This window comes from Chlorocebus sabaeus, chromosome 28, assembly GCF_047675955.1.
Source record: "Chlorocebus sabaeus isolate Y175 chromosome 28, mChlSab1.0.hap1, whole genome shotgun sequence".
NCBI classification, from domain to species: Eukaryota; Metazoa; Chordata; class Mammalia; order Primates; family Cercopithecidae; genus Chlorocebus; species Chlorocebus sabaeus.
This window is the reverse complement of record NC_132931.1, coordinates 15,252,568-15,275,564: the sequence shown is the minus strand read 5'-3', so window position 1 is coordinate 15,275,564 and position 22,997 is coordinate 15,252,568. Positions and strand designations below refer to the sequence as shown.

The 22,997-nt window shown below is 48.4% G+C and overlaps 2 protein-coding genes across 2 annotated transcripts; both read left to right on the top strand.

Moving 5' to 3' along the window:
- Positions 1–286: 286 nt before the first annotated feature.
- On the top strand, positions 287–20,839 carry SMIM10L3 (small integral membrane protein 10 like 3). Its single transcript, XM_008018728.3, has 2 exons — positions 287–682; positions 19,017–20,839. Exons 1-2 carry the CDS (start codon positions 497–499, stop codon positions 19,035–19,037), a joined length of 207 nt encoding a protein of 68 aa, XP_008016919.2. The 5' UTR covers positions 287–496; the 3' UTR covers positions 19,038–20,839.
- FAM220A (family with sequence similarity 220 member A) lies at positions 19,098–20,839 on the top strand. Its single transcript, XM_073012803.1, has one exon. It carries the CDS (start codon positions 19,098–19,100, stop codon positions 19,875–19,877), a length of 780 nt encoding a protein of 259 aa, XP_072868904.1. The 3' UTR covers positions 19,878–20,839.
- Positions 20,840–22,997: the final 2,158 nt, after the last annotated feature.

The following is a 22,997-nucleotide window of genomic DNA, read 5'->3' as shown; positions in this document are numbered from 1 at the left end:
TCTCAAATAAAAAGAAAAAAAGATTTAGTACTGCAACCATTTTTAAATGTATAGTTTAGCGGCATTAAATACATTCACTTTGTCTGCAACCATTGCTACCGTCCATCGCCTCTCTTTGTCTTCATTTTCAAACTCACCAGTAGGGGGCGAACGGAGACAACGCATCAGCCTCGACCCCACGCCTCCTCTCCCGCGCATGCGCGTCTTACCTGCAACAAGGTGGCGGGGGCGTGCCCAGGGGCGGGGCCTATGGGCCGCGCAGGCGCGTGACTGGCTTTGTGACGTCAGGGTGCGCGGCCAGGCTGGGACCAGGCGGCGGCTCGCGGAGGCGCTTCTCCGAGCGTGACGTGCGGACTCCGCTCCTCCGCGGCCCGCCCGCCCGCCGGTCTAGCCGCCGCCTCCCTAGCTCCGTGAACGCGCCAGGCGAGGGCCAGCGGCCGGGGCGACGCGGCGCGGAGAGGGCGGGCGGGCGGGCTGTGGGAGCGCCGGTCTCTATATGGCGGCGGCTCTGTCGGGCCTGGCTGTCCGGCTCTCGCGCTCGGCCGCCGCCCGCTCCTATGGGGTCTTCTGCAAGGGGCTGACTCGCACGCTGCTCATCTTCTTCGACCTGGCGTGGCGGCTGCGCATCAACTTCCCCTACCTCTACATCGTGGCTTCCATGATGCTCAACGTCCGTCTGCAGGTGGGTGAGCCGTGCCCCCCCGGCCCCCGGCCCTCCCCGAGCGCCCGCCTCGCCGGCGGGATGCAAACGCCACGGCAGCTGCCACTGCCTGGAAGCTGAGTGTATGCCAAGCACCGTGCATTTTCCCGTGCGACCCCACTTTGGGGAGACCCACTAAGGTGGTCCTTATCCCCGTTCTGCAAACGCGGCACTGGGGGTCAGGTTAAGCGACTTGCCTTGGGGAACGTCCCGCAGCTCAGGAGGTGGGGTTCGAGATTGCATGGGCTGGAAAGGTGTTGAAGAGGACCTTTACTAAATGTTGGGTGAATTTTCTAGTTCCGAAACTTTGCACCCCCACCCCTTTTTTTTAATCGTAAAGACGGGGGTCTCGGCCGGGCGCGGTGGCTCACGCCTGTAATCCCAGCACTTTGGGAGGCTGAGGCGGGCGAATCACCTTAGGTCGGGAGATAGAGACCAGTCTGACCAACACGGAGAAACCCCGTCTCTACTGAAAATACAAAATTAGCCGGGCGTGGTGGCGCATGCCTATAATCCCTGCTACTCGGGAGGCTGAGGCAGGAGAATCGCTGGAACCCGGGAGGCAGACGTTGCGGTGAGTCGAGATCGCTCCATTGCGCTCCAGCCTGGGCAGCAAGAGGGATACTGCGTCTCAAAAACAAAAACAAAAACAAGACAAAAAAAAGGGGGGTCTCGCTGTGTCGTCCAGGTTGGTCTCTAACTACTGGCCTCAAGAGATCCTCCCATCTTGGCCTCCCAGTGCTGGGATTATAGGCATGAGCCACCACATCTGGCTTGCAAAGACGTTTTATGTTATCTTTGAAGCTAAAAATGGATTGGAAGTTAACAGTGTTTTGATAAATGTACCTTACTTATTTTGGCCAGAGGTAGAACTGAGGTGTAAGTGTGAAGACTAGGAAAAATAAAATGGGAGAGGTGGAAGCACAAAACTTTTCGGAGGCCTGGAACCATTCAGCTGATCCTAGAGTGTGCTCACACCGCAGCACCCTGGAGACCGACCGCCTGTGCTATAAAGAATTGATATTTCCTTTTTTTTTTTTTTTTTTTGAGACGGAGTCTCGCTCTGTCGCCCGGGCTGGAGTGCAGTGGCCGGATCTCTGCTCACTGCAAGCTCTGCCTCCCGGGTTCACACCATTCTCCTGCCTCAGCCTCCCGAGCAGCCGGGACTACAGGCGCGCACCACCTCGCCTGGCTAGTTTTTTGTATTTTTTTAGTAGAGACGGGGTTTCACCGTGTTCGCCAGGATGGTCTCGATCTCCTGACCTCGTGATCCGCCCGTCTCGGCCTCCCAAAGTGCTGGGATTAGAGGCTTGAGCCACCGCGCCCGGCCCTTTTTTTTTTTTTTTTCTGAGATAGAGTCTTGCCCAGGCTGGAGTGCCGTGGCGCCATCTCAGCTAACTGCAACCTCTGCCTCCGGAGTAGCTGGGACTACAGGTGCCCACCACCATGCTGGGCTAATTTTTGTATATTTAAATAGAGTTGGGTTTTCACCATGTTGGCCAGGGTGGTGTCAAACTCCTGACCTCAAGTGATCTGCCCGCCTTGACCTCCCAAAGTGCTGGACTTACAGGCGTGAGCCACTGCGTCCAGCCAAGAGACTGATATTTCTACATCCCTTGAATTTCAGTTGCCTTTTTCTTTTTTTCTTTCCTTTTTTGGTAGTGACAAGGTCTCGCTCTGTTGCCAAGACTGGTCTCAAACTTCTGGTCTCCAGCGATCCTCCTGCCTTGCCCTCCCAAAGCACTAGGATTACAGTCAGGACCCAGTGAGCCCGGCCTCAGATGACTTTTTCTAGTGGAAGGAAAAGTTGTCAACTCGAGAATTCTTTCTCAAAGAAAGGTGGCCAAGTACTGCACCCCTCTTGCATTCCATTTGCATACCTCTGTGATGAAGGAGGGACTTTTTGGGGAGGTCACAGTTGGATGGTACTTGGGTTGCTCCCTGGCGTGCAGAATGAACCAGTCTGAGCAGTAGTACCACCCAGTTGTGAGACACTGCAGGTGCCTTCCCTTCCTAACGTTGGTTTGGCCATATCCAAGTATGATCGTCCCAGTAGCGGGTCTTTAGGTGTCTGGTGCTTGACAGGTGATGGTAGTTAACATGAAACCTAACCCTGGCTGTTGATCAAAATTGAGTGAAGGTGGCCGGGCGCAGTGGCTCACTCCTGTAATCCCAACACTTTGGGAGGTCAAGGCATGTGGGTCGCTTGAGCTCAGGAGTTTGAGACCACCCTGGGCTGCATGGTAAAACCCTGTCTCTACTAAAATACAAAAAAATTAGCTGGGCGTGGTGGCGGGGCAATGGTGGCGTGAGCCTGTAGTCCCAGCTACTTGGGGAGCTGAGGTGGGAGGATCGCTTGAGTCTGGGAGGCAGAGGTTGCAGTGAGCCGAGATTGTGCCACTGCCCTCCAGCCTGGGCGACAGTGAGATGCTGTCTCAAATAAATAGATAAATAAATGAGATGAACTGGCCTCTTTATTTTGAGGTCCAAATTGAGGTTCTTTCGTGTGAGCAAGGGCTTGTGGCATCCTGAAATGGTACCTGATGAGAGAGGTCAGAACCTCCAGCAAGTGGCTTGAATTGAGTGAAGGGTGCTGCTGGATCAGGTCAGGGGACTGGTAAACGAGAAGGCCTGTGCCCTCCCCAGTTACCACCTTCGGAAATAGGGGCCTAGTGTTTGCCGGATCTAGTCAGCACCAAGAGAAATCAGAAAGCAAGATTTTTAGATTGCCAATTCACATTTTTGAAAAAGAAACTTTGGCTGGGCACGGTGGCTCATGCTGGGATGACAGAATCCCAGTATATTGGGAGGCTGAGGCAGGTGGATCACTTGAGGTCAGGAATTCAAGACCAGCCTGGACAACATGGCAAAACCCCATCTCTACTAAAAATCCAAAAATTAGGCGAGCGTGATGGTGCACGCCTGTATTCCCAGCTACATGGGAGGCTGAGGCAGGAGAATCACTTGAACCCAGGAGGTGGAGGTTCTAGTGAGCCAAGATCGTGGCACTGCACTCCAGCCTGGGAAACACAGCAAGACTCTGTCTCAAAAAAAAAAAAAAAAAAAAAAAAAAAAACAAGCAAACAAAAAAAACAGAAATTTTTTTTTTTTTTTTTTTGAGACGGAGTCTCGGTCTGTCGCCTAGGCTGGAGTACAGTGGTGCGATCTCAGCTCACTTCGAGCTCCATCTCCTGGATTCACGCCATTCTCCTGCCTCAGCCTCCTGAGTAGCTGGAACTACAGGCACCCACCACCACGCCCGACTACTTTTTTGTATTTTTTAGTAAAGACGAGGTTTTACTGTGTCAGCCAGGATGATCTTGATCTCCTGACCTCGTGATCCGCCCACCTTGGCCTCCCAAAGTGCTGAGATTACAGGTGTGAGGCACCACGTGCAGCCCAAAAAACAGATTTAAAAAAAAGAAACTGGCCGGGCGCGGTGGCTCAAGCCTGTAATCCCAGCACTTTGGGAGGCCGAGACGGGCGAATCACGAGGTCAGGAGATCGAGACCATCCTGGCTAACACGGTGAAACCCTGTCTCTACTAAAAAAATACAAAAAACTAGCCGGGCGAGGTGGCGGGCGCCTGTAGTCCCAGCTACTTCGGAGGCTGAGGCAGGAGAATGGCGTAAACCCGGGAGGCGGAGCTTGCAGTGAGCTGAGATCCGGCCACTGCACTCCAGCCTGGGCGACAGAGCGAGACTCCGTCTCAAAAAAAAAAAAAAAAAAAAGAAACTTCGAGGGCAAAACAAAAAGTGTCTGCAGGCTGTATTTGGTCCCTGTACTCCCCTCTTGAAACCTATTGTCTAGAGTAACATAATTTGCAGTCATTTGTAAAAATCGCAAAAACTACTGTAAGAGAAAACCTTCTACATGATGCTGTTTTGGTGAAAATTGCTTTTTACCATTGAGAAATCTGCCTTTTTCATGAATCCACTTCTCTATTTATAACCACCTCTCTAGTCTACCCTACTGTATCCATTCGCCTGGACTATTGAAGTATCTGCCATCTCCACCAAGCAGAGGCAACTTCTAAAAAACATAAATCAGACTGAGGGCTGGATGTGGTGGCTCATGCCTATAATCCCAGCACTTTGGGAGACTGAGGTGGGAGGATCGCTTGAGCCCAGGAGTTCCAGACCAGCCTGGGCAACACAGCAAGACCCCAGTCTGTACAAAAACAAATTAGCCAGGTGTGGTAGTGCGTGCCTGTAATCCCAGCTACTCGGGAGGCAGAGGTGGGAGGATCGCTTGAGACAAGGAGGCCGAAGATGCAGTGAGCCGCGATCATGCCACTGCACACCAGCCTGGGCAACAGAGTGAGACTCTGTCTCTAAAATTAAAACGACAACAAAAACACACACCCTCCCATAAATCTGATCATGTCATGTCTAAAAGAAGGCTGAACTCTGGCCGGGTGCGGTGGGATGTACGCCTGTAGATCCCAGCACTTTGGGAGGCTGAGGCAGGCAGATCACCTGAGGTCAGGAGTTTGAGACCAGCCTGGCCAACAAGGTGAAACCCCATCTCTACTAAAATACAAAAATTAGCCGGGCATGGTGACGTGTGCCTGTAATCCCAGCTACTTGGGAGGCTGAGGCAGGAGAATTACTTGAACCCTGGGAGGTGGAAGTTACAGTGAGCCAAGTTTGTGCCACTGCATTCCCGCCTAGGCAACCCAGCGAGACTCCATCTCCAAAAAAAAAAAAATAGTAATAAGATTAAAAAAAAGAATTCTGTGGGCCAGGTGCAGTGACTCACCCCTGTAATCCCAGCACTTTGGGAGTCCGAGGTGGGAGGATCGCTTGAACTGAGGAGTTTGAGACCAGCCTGGGCAACATGGCGAAACTCTGTCTCTACAAAAAAAAAAAAAAAATACAAAAATTAGGTTGATGTGGTGGTGCATGCCTATAGTCCCAGCTACTCGGGAGGCTGAGGTGGATCACTTGAGGCCAGGAGGTTGAGGAGGCAGTGAGCTATAATTGTGCCACTGTACTGTAGGCTGGGCAACAGAGCAAGACCTTGTCTCTAAAAAAAGAAAAAAGCGTGAAGATTGTAGGCTTGGGCTAGACCAAGTGCAGCGAGCAGCCATTTCACATCCTGGGGGTGGAGAGTGGGGTGTCTTTCTTCGGGACCGTGATATTTACCTCTGCTACTTTCAACTGCCCTGCGAGTTTTAGAGTTTTTGTTCATTTGTGAAAAACCACTAACTTACTGGATTTGAAGGTTTAATTTTTGTGGCTTTCTGGTAAAAGGAAGTGCAACAGGAAATAGACTCTGAAGGAATAAAGGGGATAGCCCCACGCCTTCTTCTTTTTTTTTTTTTTTTCCCTTCGGAACATGCTTTACTCTCACTTGAGGCCAGGAGCTTGAGAAGCCTGGGCAACATCGTGAGACGCCATCACTACAAAACGTTAAAAATTGGGGCCGGGCGCGGTGGCTCAAACCTGTAATCCCAGCACTTTGGGAGGCCGAGACGGGTGGATCCAGACCATCCTGGCTAACACGGTGAAACGCCGTCTCTACTAAAAAATACAAAAAACTAGCCGGGCGAGGTGGCGGGCGCCTGTAGTCCCAGCTACTCGGGAGGCTGAGGCAGGAGAATGGCGTGAACCCGGGAGGCGGAGCTTGCAGTGAGCTGAGATCCCGCCACTGCACTCCAGCCTGGGCGACAGAGCGAGACTCCGTCTCAAAAAAAAAAAACAAAAAAAAAACCATTAAAAATTAGCTGGATGTAGTGGTGCACACCTGTAGTCCCAGCTACTCGGGAGCCTGAGGTAGGAGGATCGCCTATTCCTGGGAGTTCAAGGCTGCAGGGAGCTCTGCTCGCACCACTGCTCTCCAGCATGGGTGACAGAGTGAGACCAAAAAGAAAAAGCCATACCCATCGTCTTCATTGCAGGAATGTTAGAATCTGTTTCACGAGTAATGAGGCATAAAGAACTCCATTTTCCAAATGTATTTGGGGGCCTCTCCCCCCCAGATCTCTGGTTTGTGGGGCAGTGAGGCATTTTAAGGAGGTTAATACCTCTTTAGGATGAAAGATGATTAAATGAGAAAATGATGCAGACAGTTGTATACTGAGAATGGTGATGATTTTAAAATACTATTTGCAAGCAAGCGTTAGTCTCCTGGAGTTGTTAGCATCCTTCTTATTTATACAGAATCTGAAATACAAGGCAGTTAAACAGAATCAATACCAAATACTAAATTTAGTAAAAGCAAGATGAAAAATGGTACTGTGAATCTGCTATAATTTAATGAGTCATGCCAACAACTTTTCAGTTATATGGCCTGTGGGAAGAATCAAATGTGTCTTAGTCCTAGATCATATATATATATGTATATAATTATTATTGTTATTATTTTTTGAGATGGAGTTTCACTCTTGTTGCCCAGGCTGGAGTGCAATGTCATGATTTCAGATCACTGCAACCTCCACCTCCCAGGTTCAAGTGATTCTCCTGCCTCAGCCTCGTGAGTAGCTGGGATTACAGGTGCCTGCCACCATGCCCAGCTAATTTTTTATTTTTTTTATTTTTTATTTTTTATTTTTTTTTGAGACGGAGTCTCGCTCTGTGCCCCAGGCTGGAGTGCAGTGGCGCAATCTTGGCTCACTGAAAGCTCCGCCTCCCAGGTTCACGCCATTCTCCTGCCTCAGCCTCCTGAGTAGCTGGGACTACAGGCGCCCGCCACCGCGCCCGGCTAATTTTTTGTATTTTTAGTAGAGACGGGGTTTCACCGTGTTAGCCAGGATGGTCTCAATCTCCTGACCTTGTGATCCACCCGCCTTGGCCTCCCAAAGTGCTGGGATTACAGGCGTGAGCTACCGCGCCCGGCCAATTTTTGTATTTTTAGTAGAGATGGGGTTTCACCACGTTGGTCAGGCTGGTCTCAAACTCCTGACCTCAGGTGATCCACTCATCTCAGCCTCCCAAAGTGCTAGGATTACAGGCATGAGCCACTGCACCTGGCCAATTTTTTTTCTTTTCTTTGTCTGTCTGTCTGTCTGTCTTTTTTTTTTTTTTTTTTTTTTTTTGAGGAAGCGTCTTCCTCTGTCATCCAGGCTGGAGTGCAGTGGTGCGATCATAGCTCACTACATCCTCCAGCTCCCGGACTCAAACAATCCTCCCACTTCAGCCTTCCTTGTAGCTGGGGCTACACACATGCTCCACCATGCTTGGTTGGTTTTTTCATTTTTTGTCTAGACAGGGTCTCACTATGTTGTCCAGGCTGGTCTCGAACTCCTAGCCTCAACTAATCCTCCTGCCTCAGCCTCCCAAAGTGCTGAGATTACAAGTGTGAGCCATCATACCTGGCCCTCCTTAGTCTTTTTTTTTTGTCTTTTATGTCTCTTTATGTTGGACTTTTTGGTTGCTTTCACTTTTTGGCTAATGTGAATAATGTTACTATGAACATTTGCATGTAAACTTTGTGTGGACATCGGTTTTTATTTCTCTTGGATGTGTACTTAGAGCAGAATTGCTGGATCATATGTAACTCCTCTTTAACCATTTCAAAAAGATCACTCTTTTTTTGAGACAGTCTCGTTCTGTCGCCCAGGCTGGAGTGCAATGGCGTGAGCTTGGCTCGCTGAAATCTCCGCCTTCCGGGTTCAAGGGATTCTCCTGCCTCAGCCTCCCAAGTAGCTGGGATTACAGGTGCCGGCCACCATGCCCAGCTAAATTTTGTATTTTTAGTAGTGACGGAGTTTTGCCATGTTAGCCGGTCTGGTCTCGAACTCCTGGGCTCAAGTGATCCATCTGCCTCGGCCTCCAAAGTGCTGGGATTACGGGCATAAGCCACCGTGCCCGGCCTGAAGTTCGTTTTTATGTAGCCAAAGTTTAACAGTCTTTTCTGACATTTGGTTTTTGTCAGCGGTAGAAAGGTCTTCCTAACTCTTAATGATAAAACGAATTCACCTGTATTTTATCCTGATACTCTGATGTCATTTTTTACCTTTCAAGTATGTAATTTGGAGTTTATCCTGGTATGTGATGGGATGGATGGGCGGGATGCAGACTGATCCTTCTGCAAACAGTACTGCAGTGAAACACCGTGTGCCTGTGGCATTTTTTGTCTTTTTATGTTGGGTCACTAGAAAGCAGGCTTTAAGGCTGGGTGCAGTGGTTCATGCCTATAATCCTAACAATTTGGGAAGCCAAGGTGGGAGGATCACTTGAGCCCAGGAGTTTGACACCAGCCTGGACAACATTGTGAGACACTGTTTCTTTTTTCTTTTTCTTTTTCTTTTTTTTTTTTTGAGATGGAGCCTTGCTCTGTCACCCAGGCTGGAATGCAGTGGCAGGATCTTGGCTCACTGCAACCTCCGCCCCCCAGGTTCAAGCAATTCTCCTGCCTCAGCCTCCCGAGTAGCTGGGTCTACAGGCACCCAACACCAAGCCCAGCTAATTTTTGTATTTTTAGTAGAGACAGGGTTTCACCATATTGGCCAGGCTGGTCTCAAACTCCTGACCTTGTGATTCGCCTGCCTCAGCCTCCCAAAGTGTTGGGATTACAGGCGTGAACCACTGCTCCTGGCCTAGACACTGTTTCTATAAGACAGAAAGAGAGAGAGAGAAAGAGAAAGTAAGAAACAAAGAAAAATAAAAAAAGAAAGGAAAGAAAATAAAGCTTTAAGAAGACACTGTCTGCTTGGTATACCAACCTAATACCAGCACCTAGAACAGCACCTGGCTTAGGGTAGGGGCTTAATGAAGGATTGCTCATTGAATGTGTGGCAGAAAATGTTTTTGTTTTTTTTTTTAGCTCTGTCGCCCAGGCTGGAGTGCAGTGGCGCTATCTTGGCTCACTGCAAGCTCCACCCCCTGGGTTCCCGCCATTCTCCTGCCTCGGCCTCCCCAGTAGCTGGGACTATAGGCGCCCACCACCACGCCCGGCTAATTTTTTGTATTTTTAGTAGAGACGGGGTTTCGCTGTGTTAGCCAGGATGGTCTCGATCTCCTGACCTTGTGATCCACCCGCCTTGGCCTCCCAAAGTACTGGGATTACAGGCGTGAGCCACTACACCCAGCCAAAAATCTTTAGAATCTTGAATCAGAGGTTTTCAGCACTTGTAATTTTTTTTTTTTTTTTTTTTTTTTTTTTTTGAGATGGAGTCTTGTTCTTGTTGCCCAGGCTGGAGTGCAATGGTGTGATCTCAGCTCACTGCAGCCTCCACTTCCTGAGTTCAAGTGATTCTCCTACCTTAGCCTCCTGAGCAGCTGGGATTACAGGTGGCTACCACCATGCCTGGGTAATGTTTGTATTTTTAGTAGAGACAGGGTTTCACCATGTTGGCCAGACTGGTCTTGAACCCCTGACCTCCGGTGATACACCTACCTTGGCCTCTCAAAGTGCTGGGATTACAGGTGTGAGCCACCACACCTGGCCATCAGGTGTGATTCAGACGTGCCAAGTGGCAAGTAGCAGGAACTCAGTGATGTTAGTGTGTTCCTTGTGATCATGATTCAGCTTAATTTAGAAGCCATGTGGTCATTCCTGTTTCTCCTCCTCTGGGCTGTGTGGAAATTTGGGGGTTTGTTTCTGCTGCCTCCAGTCTGATCATTTGGGCCATGAGCACAGTGAGTTAAGGTATGCTAGTGTTCACACCTGAGGGGTGTGGAACCGGCCCATCTGGGAGCATGTGTGAGCTCTCCTTGCGTGCAGGAGCCCCTCAAGGCCCACCGTTTCCCTGCTGGTTTTAGCTGTGTCTTCTCCCCTTTGGGACTAGCCTTGCCAGCCCTCTTTCAGAAACATTGGGGCCAAGATATTTTTAGTTTACAAAGCAACAGCACCGTCATGCCCTGGAGGCCGGGAATAGCTCGGGTGAGGGAAGGTGAGGGTACAGGCACCCACGAGGGCAGCAGCTAAGTGGGTCAGGCCATTGTAGTCCGGCAGGTCAGCTGCCCAGATGGGCAGGGATCTGCGAGGAAGGTGACCGCTCCTGTTGTGATGAGGATCGGGTATACCTGGGCAGCCTCGTTTCCCCGGGCACGGCGCCCCGTGACCTCCCGGGCTTCGTGTTCAGCCTTTGTCATCTTCGGTGGGAGGCAGAGGGAGGTATAGGCTGCAGGATTTACCCTCTGGAACCCAGGGCTGCACTTGATTCTTCCTGAACCGTGCTTTCTTGAAGTTCAAAATAAGACTGCTTCCCTCATTCTGGTGGTCTCCGCTTTGGTAGCTATCTTTGTTGGTAATAACATCATTTATACTGTTTTTTAAATTTTGTAGAATTAACATGGCATGAGGAGGCCAAAAAGAGCTGATTTTGTATACACTTAGGCATACTTTATCTGATTCACTATATCTCTAGCATACCGAGCATAAACTATGAGAAAACCCATACATGACTTAAATATGCCTAGAAATTATTTAGAAGTTATTTGTGACCCTCAGAATACAGGTAATATGTGTAATAGTCTAATATCAGAAGAGGTTTGTTGAGGACGCTGAGCCAAAATGCTTTTGATAACTTACTGAAGTCTTTTTGTGACTGGGCACAGTGGTTCATGCCTGTAATCGCAGCGCTTCGGGAGGCTGAGGCAGGTGGATCACCTGAGGTCAGGAGTTCGAGAGCTGCCTGGCCAAACGAAACCCTGTCTCTACTAAAAATACAAAAATTAGCTGGGTGTGGCAGCTGGTGCCTGTAGTCCCAGCTACTTGGGAGGGCGAGGCAGGAAAATTGCTTGAACCCGGGAGGTGGAGGTTGCAGTGAGCCAAGGTTGCGCCACTGCGCTCCAGCCTGGGTGACAGGGCAAGACTCTGTCTCAAAATAAATAAATAAACAGATAAATAACCCATTGAAATCTTTTTGATAAGAGAATTAATTTATTACTGAATACTAAAGTACTAGAAGAACTTCAGGGGACAGTTTCTTCTATCATGATTGAATACATGATTACCTTATTAAATGAATGATTTTTTTCATATTTCTGAGTTATAAAATAAGTGATTATTAACGGTACCTTATACTGTATTAGTTTGCTAAGGAAAATGAAAAAAATAAAAATGATACCTTATTTAAAGTACTTTAACACAATTCTACAAATGTTTCACCTTTCTGAATAATGCTAAATCCTTGTACAAGGACTTACTAAAAATGGTTAGAAACTAATTTTTCTGAGCGCCGTCCCATATTCTGTGACCTGTTTTTCTCGAGAATTAAAATACTGGTTGGGCGCGGTGGCTCCCGCCTGTAATCCCAGGACTTTGGGAGGCTGAGGCAGGCGGATCATCTGAGGTCAGGAGTTAGAGACCAGCTTGGCCAACATGGTGAAACCCCATCTCTACTCAAAATACAAAATTAATGGGCTGGCAAGGCTAGTCCCAAAGGGGAGAAGACACAGCTAAAACCAGCAGGGCCATGGTGGCATACACCTGTAGTCTCAGCTACTTGGGAGGCTGAAACAGGAGAGTCGCTTGAGCGTGGGGAGCAGAGGCTGCAGTGAGCCGAGATTGCGGCCCTGCACTCCAGCCTGGGCGAGACCGAGTGAGACTCCATCTCAAAAAGAATTAAAATAGCTATTTCAGTATATATTGAAATATATTTAGGAATTCTTCCATTTAAGGATAATGTTCATTCTTAGCACATTTTCACCAGCAAAATAAATGTAAGATTTGAAAGAATACGGCCAGGGATGGTGGCTCACGCCTGTAATTCCAGCACTTTGGGAGGCTGAGGTGGGTGGATCGCTTGAGCCCAGGAGTTCAAGACCAGACCCAGGGACATGGCAAAACATTGTCTCTACAAAAAGTACAAAAAATTACCTGGGTGTGGTGGCACACACCTGTGGTTCCAGCTACTTAGGAGGCTAAGGTGAGGTGATGGGTCCCAAGCTTGAGGAAGTTGAGGCTGCAGTGAGCCATGATTGTGCCATTGCACTGCAGCGTCTTTCTTTTTTTTGAGATGAAGTCTTGCTCTGTCTCTCAGGCAGTGGTGCCATCTTGGCTCACGGCAGCCTCTGCTTCCTGGGTTCAAGTGATTCTCGTGTCTCAGCCTCCTGACTGACTAATAGCTGGGATTATAGGCACATGAAACCATACCCAGCTAATTTTTGTATTTTTAGTAGAGATGGGGTTTCACTGTGTTGGCCAGGCTGGTCTCAAACTCCTGACCTCAAGAGATCTGCCTGCCTTGGCCTCCCAAAGTATTGGGATTATAGGTGTGAGCCACCGTGCCTGGCCTGTAGTCTTTTATATGGCTCATATATATACAGTTTTTTCTTTTCTTTTTCGAGTCTTAGTCTTGCTCTATTGCGTAGGCTGGAGTATAGTGGTATGATCACAGCTTACTGCAGCCTTGAGCTCCCAGGCTCAAGCAGTCCTCCCCCACCTCAGCCTCTCAAGTGACGGGGACTACAGGTGTGCACCACCACACCCAGCTAATACTTTTAAATTTTTTTTTTTTTTTGAGACAGAATATTGCTCTGTCGCCCAGGCTGGAGTGCAGTGGTGCTATCTTGGCTCACTGTAACCTCCACCTCCTGGGTTCAAACGATTCTCCTGCCTCACCCTCCCGAGTAGCTGGGACCACAGGCACACACCACCATGCCCGTTAATTTTTGTATTTTTAGTGGAGACGAGGTTTCACCGTGTTGGCCAGGCTGATCTCAAACTCCTGTCCTCAAGTGATCCACCCGTCTTGGCCTCCCAAAATGCTGAGATTACAGGTGTGAGCCACTGCTCCCAGCCACTCTTTTAAATTTTTTTTGTAGAGACAGGGTCTTGCTGTGTTGCCCAGGCTGGTCTCAAACCCCTGGGCTCAAGCCATCCTTCTGTCTGTGCCTCCCAAAGTTTTGGGATTACAGGTATGAGCCACTGTACCCGGCCTGGTTCAAATATATTTTAATGAATTATATAGAATAATGGTCACAATTCTATCAGTAAAAATTTTTGAGCATGTCCCACAAGATATATATAAGTATTCATAAAGTATATATTTTGCTCGCTCAGAATATGGCACATATTATAAAACATAGAAAATGTTAAAAGGGCCGGGCGCGGTGGCTCAAGCCTGTAATCCCAGCACTTTGGGAGGCCGAGACGGGCGGATCACGAGGTCAGGAGATCGAGACCATCCTGGCGAACACGGTGAAACCCCGTCTCTACTAAAAATACAAAAAACTAGCCGGGCGAGGTGGCGGGCGCCTGTAGTCCCAGCTACTCGGGAGGCTGAGGCAGGAGAATGGCGTAAACCCGGGAGGCGGAGCTTGCAGTGAGCTGAGATCCGGCCACTGCACTCCAGCCTGGGCGACAGAGCCAGACTCCGTCTCAAAAAAAAAAAAAAAGAAAATGTTAAAAGGGAGAAGAAAGAAGAATGAAATAGACCAAGACGTTCTAGTATTTTCTCCCATATTAACAATGGCTAGGCCGGGCGCTATGGCTCATAGCTGTAGTCCCAACACTTTGAGAGGCTGAGGCAGTCAGATCACCTGAGGTCAGGAAGTCAAGACCAGGCTGGCCAACATGGCGAACCCCCATCTCTACTAAAAATACAAAAATTAAAATTAGCCAGGCTTGGTGGTGGGTGCTTGTAATCCCAGCTACTTAGGAGGTTGAGGCAGGAGAATCGCTTGAACCCAGGAGGCGGAGGATGCAGTGACCCTAGATTGCACCATTGCACTCCAGCCTGGGCAACAAGAGTGAGACTCCATCTCAAAAAAAAAAAAAAATTAGTTGCACATGGTGGTGTGGGTGCCTGTAATCCCAACAACTTTGGAGGCTGACGCAGGAGAATCGCTTGAACCCAGGAGGCGGAGGTTGCAGTGAGCTGAGATTGCACCACTACGGTCCAGCCTGGGTGACAGAGTGAGACTCCGTCTCAAAAAATAAAAACCCTGGTCGGGCGCAGTGGCTCACGCCTGTATTCCCACCACTTTGGGAGGCCAAGGCAGGCAGATCACCTGAGGTCGGGAGTTTGAGACCAGGCTGATCAACATGGAGAAACCCCGTTTCTACTAAAAATACAAAATTAGCCAGCCGTGGTGGCGCATCCCTGTAATCCCAGCTACGCAGGAGGCTGAAGCAGGAGAATCAGTTGAACCCAGAGGTGGAGGTTGCGGGGAGTCAAGATCGTGCCATTGCACTCCAGCCTGGGCAACAAAGTGAAACTCCGTTTCAAACCAACTAACTAACTAACTAACTAACCAACCAACCAACCAACCAGGCCGGGCGCGGTGGCTCACGCCTGTAATCCTAGCACTTTGGGAGGCCGAGGTAGGTGGATTGTCTGAGCTTAGGAGTTTGAGACCAGCCTGGGCAACTAGTGGAACCCCATCTCTACCAAAATACAAAAAATTAGCCAGGCGTGGCAGTGTGCACCTGTAGTCCCAGCTACTCGGGAGGCTGAGGCAGGAGAATTGTTGAACCTGGGAGGCGAAGGTTGCAGTAAGCTGTGATCCTGCCACTGCACTCCAGTCTGGGTGACAGAGCAAGACTCCATCTCTTAAAAAAAGAAGAAGTTGCTGGTGGAGTTACCCCATTTGAACAACTCTGGACTAGAAGATTGTGTAAAGTTTTTCAGAGTTTCTATAGCTAATTATTTTGTGCAAGAAGCAGATCTGACCACTCTCTTTTGTTTGAGACATTCAACTCAGCTGGCTTCTTCTGGGACACTGAATTTTCCTGATATGCTTGGGGTCTTTCTCCTTGGTGTCTGTGGTGGGCCCGCCCCACCTGGTGTGTCTGTCTTGGTGCTCCTGGCCTTCTGTAGCACTTTCTGTCTTTGTCCCTTGACATGTTCTACCAGGGCCATCATTTTATCTACCTCTCAGAAGCTGGCGACTTCTGGATCTAGGTCCCCAGCTCTGACACCCGTCTTGAGCTAAGACTTTTATGACTCCAACTGCTTACCAAAGTTGCACAGTCAAACTCTGTATGTCCCAGTCTCCACTTAACTTTCCTCTGGACCTGCTGCTGCTCCCATTTCCAGTTAATGACACTTTCATCACCCAGAATTGAAAGTCAGAAGCCTGTGAGTCTTCTCGCCTCCTTCTGCATTGTATCAGTCACCAACTGTATTCTTATTTTTAAATTTTTATTTATTTATTTGTTTGAGACAGAGTCTCGCTCTGTTGCCCAGGCTGGAGTGCAGTGGCGCGATCTCAGGTCACTGCAACCTCTGCCTGTGGGGCTCAAGCTGTTCTCCTGCCTCACCCTCCCAAGTAGCAGGGACTACAGGCATGTGCCACCACACCCAGCTAATTTTTGTATTTTTAGTAGAGATGGGGTTTTACCATGTTGTTCAGGCTGGTCTTGAACTCCTGACCTCAGGTGATCCACCCATCTCGGCCTCCCAAAGTGCTGGGATTACAGGCATGAGCCACTGCACCCAGCCAGTCAACAACTTTTTAAAAATACTTTAGCAAGGCACGGTGATACACACCTGTAATCCCAACTACTTGGGAGGCTGATGCGAGAGGATCACTTAAGAGGCCAGGAGTTCGAGACCACTCTGGGCAACACGGGGAGACCCTGTCTCTACAAAAAAAAACAAAAACCTGTTCAATTCACCCACTTGGATCTCTTCGAATTGCACTTTCTTTTCTCGCTCTAGAGTTTTGTGATAAACTTCCGTTCCTGCTCTGATTAAAAAAATTTGCCAGGTGTGGTGGTGCCTGCCTGGAGTACCAGCGACACAGGAGGCTGAGTTAGGAGGATTGCTTGAGCCCAGAAGTTCAAGGCTGCAGTGAGTTGTGATCACGCCATTGTCCTCCAGCCTGGGTGGCAGAGTGAGACCTTGTCTCAAAAACAACAACAATATGAAACTTCAGTCTGTCCCTCCTTATGATCACAGCCTTCTTTCTTTCTTTTTCCTGCTGTATGGAATAGCCTCCTAACTGGTGTGTCTATTCTGAACCATCTCCAGTCTGTCCATCACAGTGCAGCCAGAATAATTCATCTGAAATGCAAATCCAACCATCCTGTCCTTGCTGAAGCTTCCCGGCTAGCTCCCATCACCGGCTCCCTGTGACATGGCCCAGGGCCTCTTTCTCTAAACCCTCCCTGCTTTCTCCTTCAGCCTCCAATACTAATTGCATCCTTCATTTTCTCCCCAGTGTTTTTTATTTATTTATTTTTTATTTGAGATGGAGTCTTGTTCTGTCGCCAGGCTGGAGTGCAGTGGTGGGATCTCAGCTCACTGCAACCTCCGCCTCCCGAGTTCACACAATTCTCTTGCTTCAGCCTCCCTAGTAGCTGGGATTACAGGCATCTGCTACCGCGCCTGGCTAAGTTTTGTATTTTTAGTAGAGACAGGGTTTCACCATGTTGACCAGGCTCGTCTCGAACTCCTGACCTCAGATTCACCCGTCTTGGCCTCCCAAAGTGGGATTACAGGCATGAGCCACTGTGCCTGGCCAAAATTTACAACAAATCTTAGTGCAATTATACATCCATGTAGCATCAAGAGTCTCCTAGTTCCATAAGATTAGAGAAACAGCAGTTTCCTACCTGCATTTCTCCATCCCCATCAGCCACTTTCAGCTGTAGCTGATCCTTTCAGTGTTGCTGCTTTTTAATTTTAATTTTTTTTTTTTTTTTTTTTTGAGACAGGGTCTGACTCCATCACCCAGGTCAGAGGGCAGTGACTCGATCTCAGCTCACTGCAACCTCTGCCTCCCAGGCTTAAGCGATCCTCCCACATCAGCCTCCTGAGAATCTGGGACTATAGCTGCTGAATTTACAGGTGTGAGCCACCACACCTGGCTGAGGGTGGGGGTGATTTTTAAGTGAACACATCATGTGTCAAAATTACATTTAATTTGTCACTTAGTAAGGAAACTAATATGATGTTATAACCAGTTTAAAGGAAAATTCAGGGAACACTCAAAAGTGAATTTACAGATAGATGTAGAGCTGGCCAGTATCCATAGGGCAGTGATCAGTACATTCCATGAGACTCATTAGTCTAATGAAACTAATCAGATTGTTTTCTTTGGACAGGAACTTGTTTGCCTTACTCTTAAGGTTTTTGGCAAATGACAGAGTTGTAAAGCAACTCAGAGACAATGAAGGTGCTGGTCCCGATAAAATTACATAACCTGAAGGATGCACTGGGTAGCATGCCCAATCATCGAATTTTTTTGTTTATTTCAAAGCCTTTCTGCAATTTTTTTTTTTCCTGAGATGGAGTCTCGCTATCTTGCCCAGGCTGGAGTGCAGTGGCATGATCTCAGCTCACTGCAACTTCCACCTCCTGGGTTCAAGCGATTTTCCCACCTCAGCCTCCTGACTAGCTGGGATTACAGACGCCTACCACCATACCCGGCTAATTTCACTTGGCCAACATGGTGAAACGTCATCTCTACTAAAAATACAAAAACCAAATTACCTGGGTGTGGTGGCAGGCACCTGTAATCCCAGCTACTCGAAAAGCTAAGGCAGGAGAATCACCCGAACCCGAGAGGTGGAGGTTGCAGTGAGCCGAAATCATGCCGTTGCACTCCAGCCTAGGCAACAAGAGCGAAACACGGTCTCAAAAAAAAAAAAAAAAAGAAAAACTCTATTATTTGCTAATTTGAGGGTGGGGAACTAAGCCCACAAAATGTTCTCTACCAGGCCGGGCGTGGTGGCTCACTCCTGTCATCTCCGTACTTTGGGAGGCCGAGGCGGGTGGATCATGAGGTCAGGAGATCAAGACCATCCCAGCTAACTTGGTGAAACCTCATCTCTACTAAAAATACAGAAAACTAGCGGGCGTGGTGGCATGCGCCTGTCACCCAGCGTGGGCGACAGAGCAAGACTCTGTCTCAAAAAAAAACCAAAAACCATAAATATGGCCAGGCGTGGTGGCTCACACCTATAATCCCAGCACTTTGGGATGCTGAGGCGGGTGGATCACTTGAGGTCAGGAGTTCAAAACCAGCTTTACCAATATGGTGAAACCCTATGGAGACTGTCCTAAAGATCTTAGTGTTTGTTAGGAAATATTTGATGGGTGTAGATGCTCTTAAGACCCATATGTCGGCTGGGCGCGGTGGCTCACGCCTGTAATCCCAGCACTTTGGGAGGCCGAGGCAGGCGGATCACCTGAGGTCAGGAGTTAGAGACCAACCTGACCAACATGGCGAAACCCCGTCTCTACTAAAAATACAAAAATCAGCTGGGCGTGGTGGCAAGCACCTGTAATCGCAGCTACTTGGGAGGCTGAGGCGAGAGAATCGCTTGAACCTGGAAGGTGGTGGTTGCAGTGAGCTGAGATCGTGCCACTGCACTCCAGCCTGGGTGACAGAGCGAGACTCCGTCTCAAAAAAAAAAAAAAAAAAAAGACCCATATGTCTTCATTTTAGAACTTAAATTTGATTCCCTTTCCTAGGTTCATATTGAGATCCATTGAAGGCCCTCCCGGACTGACGAAGGTGTGACCTCAGGCCCACAGCATCCAAGAACACGAAGCATGAGGGACAGAAGGGGGTCCCTCGGCACCTGCCTGGCACAAGTGCAGCAGGCCGGAGGAGGTGACTCGAACAAACTGTCATACAGCCTTAAGAAAAGAATGCCGACGGAGGGCCTTTGGCCTGCAGATGCGCCCTCCCGGATGAATAAGCCTGTGGTTGATGGAAATTCACAGAGTGAGGCATTATCACTGGAAATGAGAAAGGATCCAAGCAGGGCTGGCCTCTGGCTTCACCGTGGTGGCCCAGTGCTTCCATATGTGAAAGAATCAGTAAGAAGAAATCCAGCCTCAGCAGCCACTCGGAGCACAGCCGTGGGTTTGCTCCCTGCTCCAACAGAGTGTTTTGCTCAGGTGGCCTGCAGTGGTGTTGAAGCTCTGGAGCGGGACTGGCTCGGAGGAGGGCCCAGGGCCACCGACGGCCACAGAGGACAGTGCCCCAAAGGAGAGCCTCGGGTGTCACGACTGCTACGCCCTCAAAAACTGCCGGAAATGGGAAGTTTTCAGGATGACCCACCAAGTGCTCTTCCCGAGGGTCTGGGCTCTGAGTTGGAACCCTCTTGCCTGCACTCCGTCCTGTCTGCAACACTGCACGCGTGTCCCGAAGTGCTCCTGAGTGATGAGACAAAACGAGTTTTCCTTGACCGTTTAAAGCCCATGTTTTCAAAGCAAACGATGGAATTCAAGAAAATGCTTAAAAACACCTCGGATGGTCTGCAGATAACACTGGGGTTACTGGCTCTGCAACCTTTTGAATTAGCAAATTCATTATGCCATAGTTAAGGTACAAGCAGAACAATACAAATAGATTAATTTTAAGAGTTGTCTTAGAATGATTTCTTTCGCAGTAAGTCTGGATGCAAACTGTGCAGCCCTTAGGTTCCTGCTGTAGTTTGTACGACCCGGCAGACTTAAAATAAATTGAGTTTAAATTCAAAGCCGGTTGGTGCGGAAGGACATTTTTTAGCATGTGTTAAATTGTGCTTTAAAAGACTTATAAAGAGTTGGGAAACATTTCAGGAGATGATCATAGCCTATGTAAGTATCAGATTAGAACCTACGGATTTACCATGAAGTTCTGTCTTCAACACCCATTCTAAAGGGCTACTGTCCCAAATCCTGTGTGTCCCTTCGGCTTGTCGATCGCCCAATGGAAATGGATACTCGTAAAGTCTACACCGCTGTACTTGGCGTTAAATCTTGTTGAATTCGTGATAAGCTGTTATCATTTCTACATTTTGTAGAATGATTTTGGTCTGCAGCAACATTCGATCTCACTTCTCACACCCCTTTCCTTCCACTTGAAATGCAATGTAGACAGAGGCCCTGTGGTGAAAGTTGCAATATTAAGTTTACCTTTAGAAGATCCCTTCTCAAACTCAGAACCCTGGCAGTGTTACCTTAAACAAGAATGAGCTCGGGAAAAAAGTAACTCAGTTACAGAGAAGCAAATCGAGTTATTTCCCTCATAAAAAGTTTCCCAGATTCTAGGAATTGCAGTATCTTGTAACCTAAAAATTTTCCAGTTGACTCCTTTTGTTGTCTGTTGATGACTTTAATAAAGGTCATTTAAGGGCGTAAGTTTTTAAAGACTCGCAAAGTGAGACTTAACCATTTTCGGGATTATTGATTGCATATACCAGTTTATGTTGTGTGCTGAATTACTATGCCATGTGCTATTTTAGTGTTTGGGGAAAATGAAAAATAAAATTTGTTCTTTAGCTTAATAAATATGTCTTATTTTATATGTGTGGTCTTGGTTCTTCTTGTGTTTTTATTAATGCCGTTTTCGTCTTGATAGTTTTTATTATTTGAGACAGGGTCTTGCTCTGGCACCTAGGCTGGAGTGCAGTGGTGTGATCATAGCTTACTATAACCTTGAACTCCTGGGCTCCAGTGATCCTCCACCTCAGCCACCTAAGCTGCTAGGACTACAGTTCATGCCACTGTGGACTTTTTTTTTTTTTTTTTTTTTTTTTTTGAGACGGAGTCTTGCTCTGTCGCCCAGGCTGGAGTGCAGTGGGTGCGATCTTGGCTCACTGCAAGCTCCGCCCCCCGGGTTCATGCCATTCCCCTGCCTCAGCCTCCCAAGTAGCTGGGACTACAGACGCTCCCCACCACACTGGCTAATTTTTTGTATTTTTTAGTAGAGACGTGGTTTCACCATGTCAACCAGGATGGTCTCAATCTCCTGACTTCGTGATCTGCCCACCACGGCCTCCCAAAGTGTGGGGATTACCGGCATGAGCCACTGCGCCCCGCCTTTTTTTTTTTTTGAGACGGAGTTTCACTCTGGTTGCCCAGGCTGGAGTGAAATGGCATGATCTCAGCTCACTACAACCTCCGCCTGCTGGGTTCAAGTGACTCTCCTGCCTCAGCCTCCCGAGTAGCTGGGAGTACAGGTGCCTGCCACCATGCCCGGCTAATTTTTGTGTTTTCAGTAGAGATGGGGTTTCACCATGTTGGTCTGGCTGATCTCGAACTCCTGACGTCAGGTGATCCACCTGCCTAGGCCTCCCAAAGTGCTGGGGTTACAGGTATGAGCCACTGCATCCAACCCCCTAACACTATTTTTTTTTTTTTAAACATCAAGGTAGGTTGCCAATGCACAAGATTAGAAGCAGAGTTTGAAAAACAAAATATAAAGCTAGACGGGAACTCAACTGTCACTCTGCTCCCAGGAAACAATGAAGTCGTGCCTTGTGAACCTTTCGGTTGGTGCTCAGAGTCCCAAAGAAAAAGTCCTTACGAGACAAACCATCTCTTTCTAATCTAAGTGGCACTGCCTTGGTGAGGCAATTAAAACCCTGCTGAACAGCCATGCCCTTTTGGTGTCACTGTGATCGATTGCAAAGTGAGATGAGGACACTTTTAAGTGTTTTAAAATAGAGAATGTTTTCTTGTCAAGTCCTCCTTTTACTTCCCTTTTTTTGAGACAGTCTCGCTCTATTGCCCAGGCTGGAGTGCAGTGGCGCAATCTCTGCTCACTGCAAGCTCCACCTCCCGGGTTCATGCCATTCTCCTGCCTCAGCCTCCCGAGTAGCTGGGACTAAAGGCGACTGCCACCACACCTGGCTAATTTTTTTTTGTATCGTTAGTAGAGATAGGGTTTCACCGTGTTAGCCAGGATGGTCTCAATCTCCTGACCTCGTGATCCGCCCGCATCAGCCTCCCAAAGTGCTGGGATTACAGCCATGAGCCACTGCCCCTGGCCGCTTTTTTTTTGTTTTTTTTTTGAGACGAAGTTTTGCTCTTGTTTCCCAGGCTGCAGTGCAATGATGCTCGGCTTACTGCAACCTCTGCCTCCCAGGTTCAAGCGATTCTCCTGCCTCAGCCTCCCAAGCAGCTGGGATTACAGGCATGCACCACCATGCCTGGCTAATTTTGTATTTTTAGTGGAGACGGGGTTTCTCCATGTCGACCAGGTTGTTCTCGAACTCTCTACCTCAGGTGATCTGCCTACCTTGGCCTCCCAAAGTGCTGGGATTACAGGCATGAGCCACCTCGCCCGGCCTGCCTTTTTTTAAAAAATGAAGTTTACTCCTTGGGGATTAAACTTTCCATGACCCACCAACTGTTTTATTTCCTTTGTTTTGTAGGTTGCAAGTATATATATATTCAGCCAATTGCAAAAAGTACAGAATTCCCTATTAAGCATCCAGTGATACATTAATAATTTTTTTATAGTTGTTTTTTTTTTTTTTTTTTTTTTTTTTGGAGAGACAAGGTCTCACTATGTTGCTTAGGCTGGTCTTGATTCCTGGCCTCAAGCAATCCTCCTGCCTCAGCCCCTAAAGTGCTAAGATTACAGGCATGAGCTGACGTGCTTTCATATTGTGATGTTAAAATACGGTGTGCATGCCAGGGGTGGTGGCTCACACCTGTAGTCCCAGCACTTTAGGA

Excerpts from the sequence above, each read along its gene's own strand:
- FAM220A (XM_073012803.1), top strand. The coding sequence starts at position 19,098 with ATGAGGGACAGAAGGGGGTCCCTCGGCACCTGCCTGGCACAAGTGCAG.
- SMIM10L3 (XM_008018728.3), top strand. The coding sequence starts at position 497 with ATGGCGGCGGCTCTGTCGGGCCTGGCTGTCCGGCTCTCGCGCTCGGCC. Across the intron at positions 683-19,016 it reads TGCTCAACGTCCGTCTGCAG|GTTCATATTGAGATCCATTG; the intron begins GTGGGTGAGCCG and ends TCCCTTTCCTAG.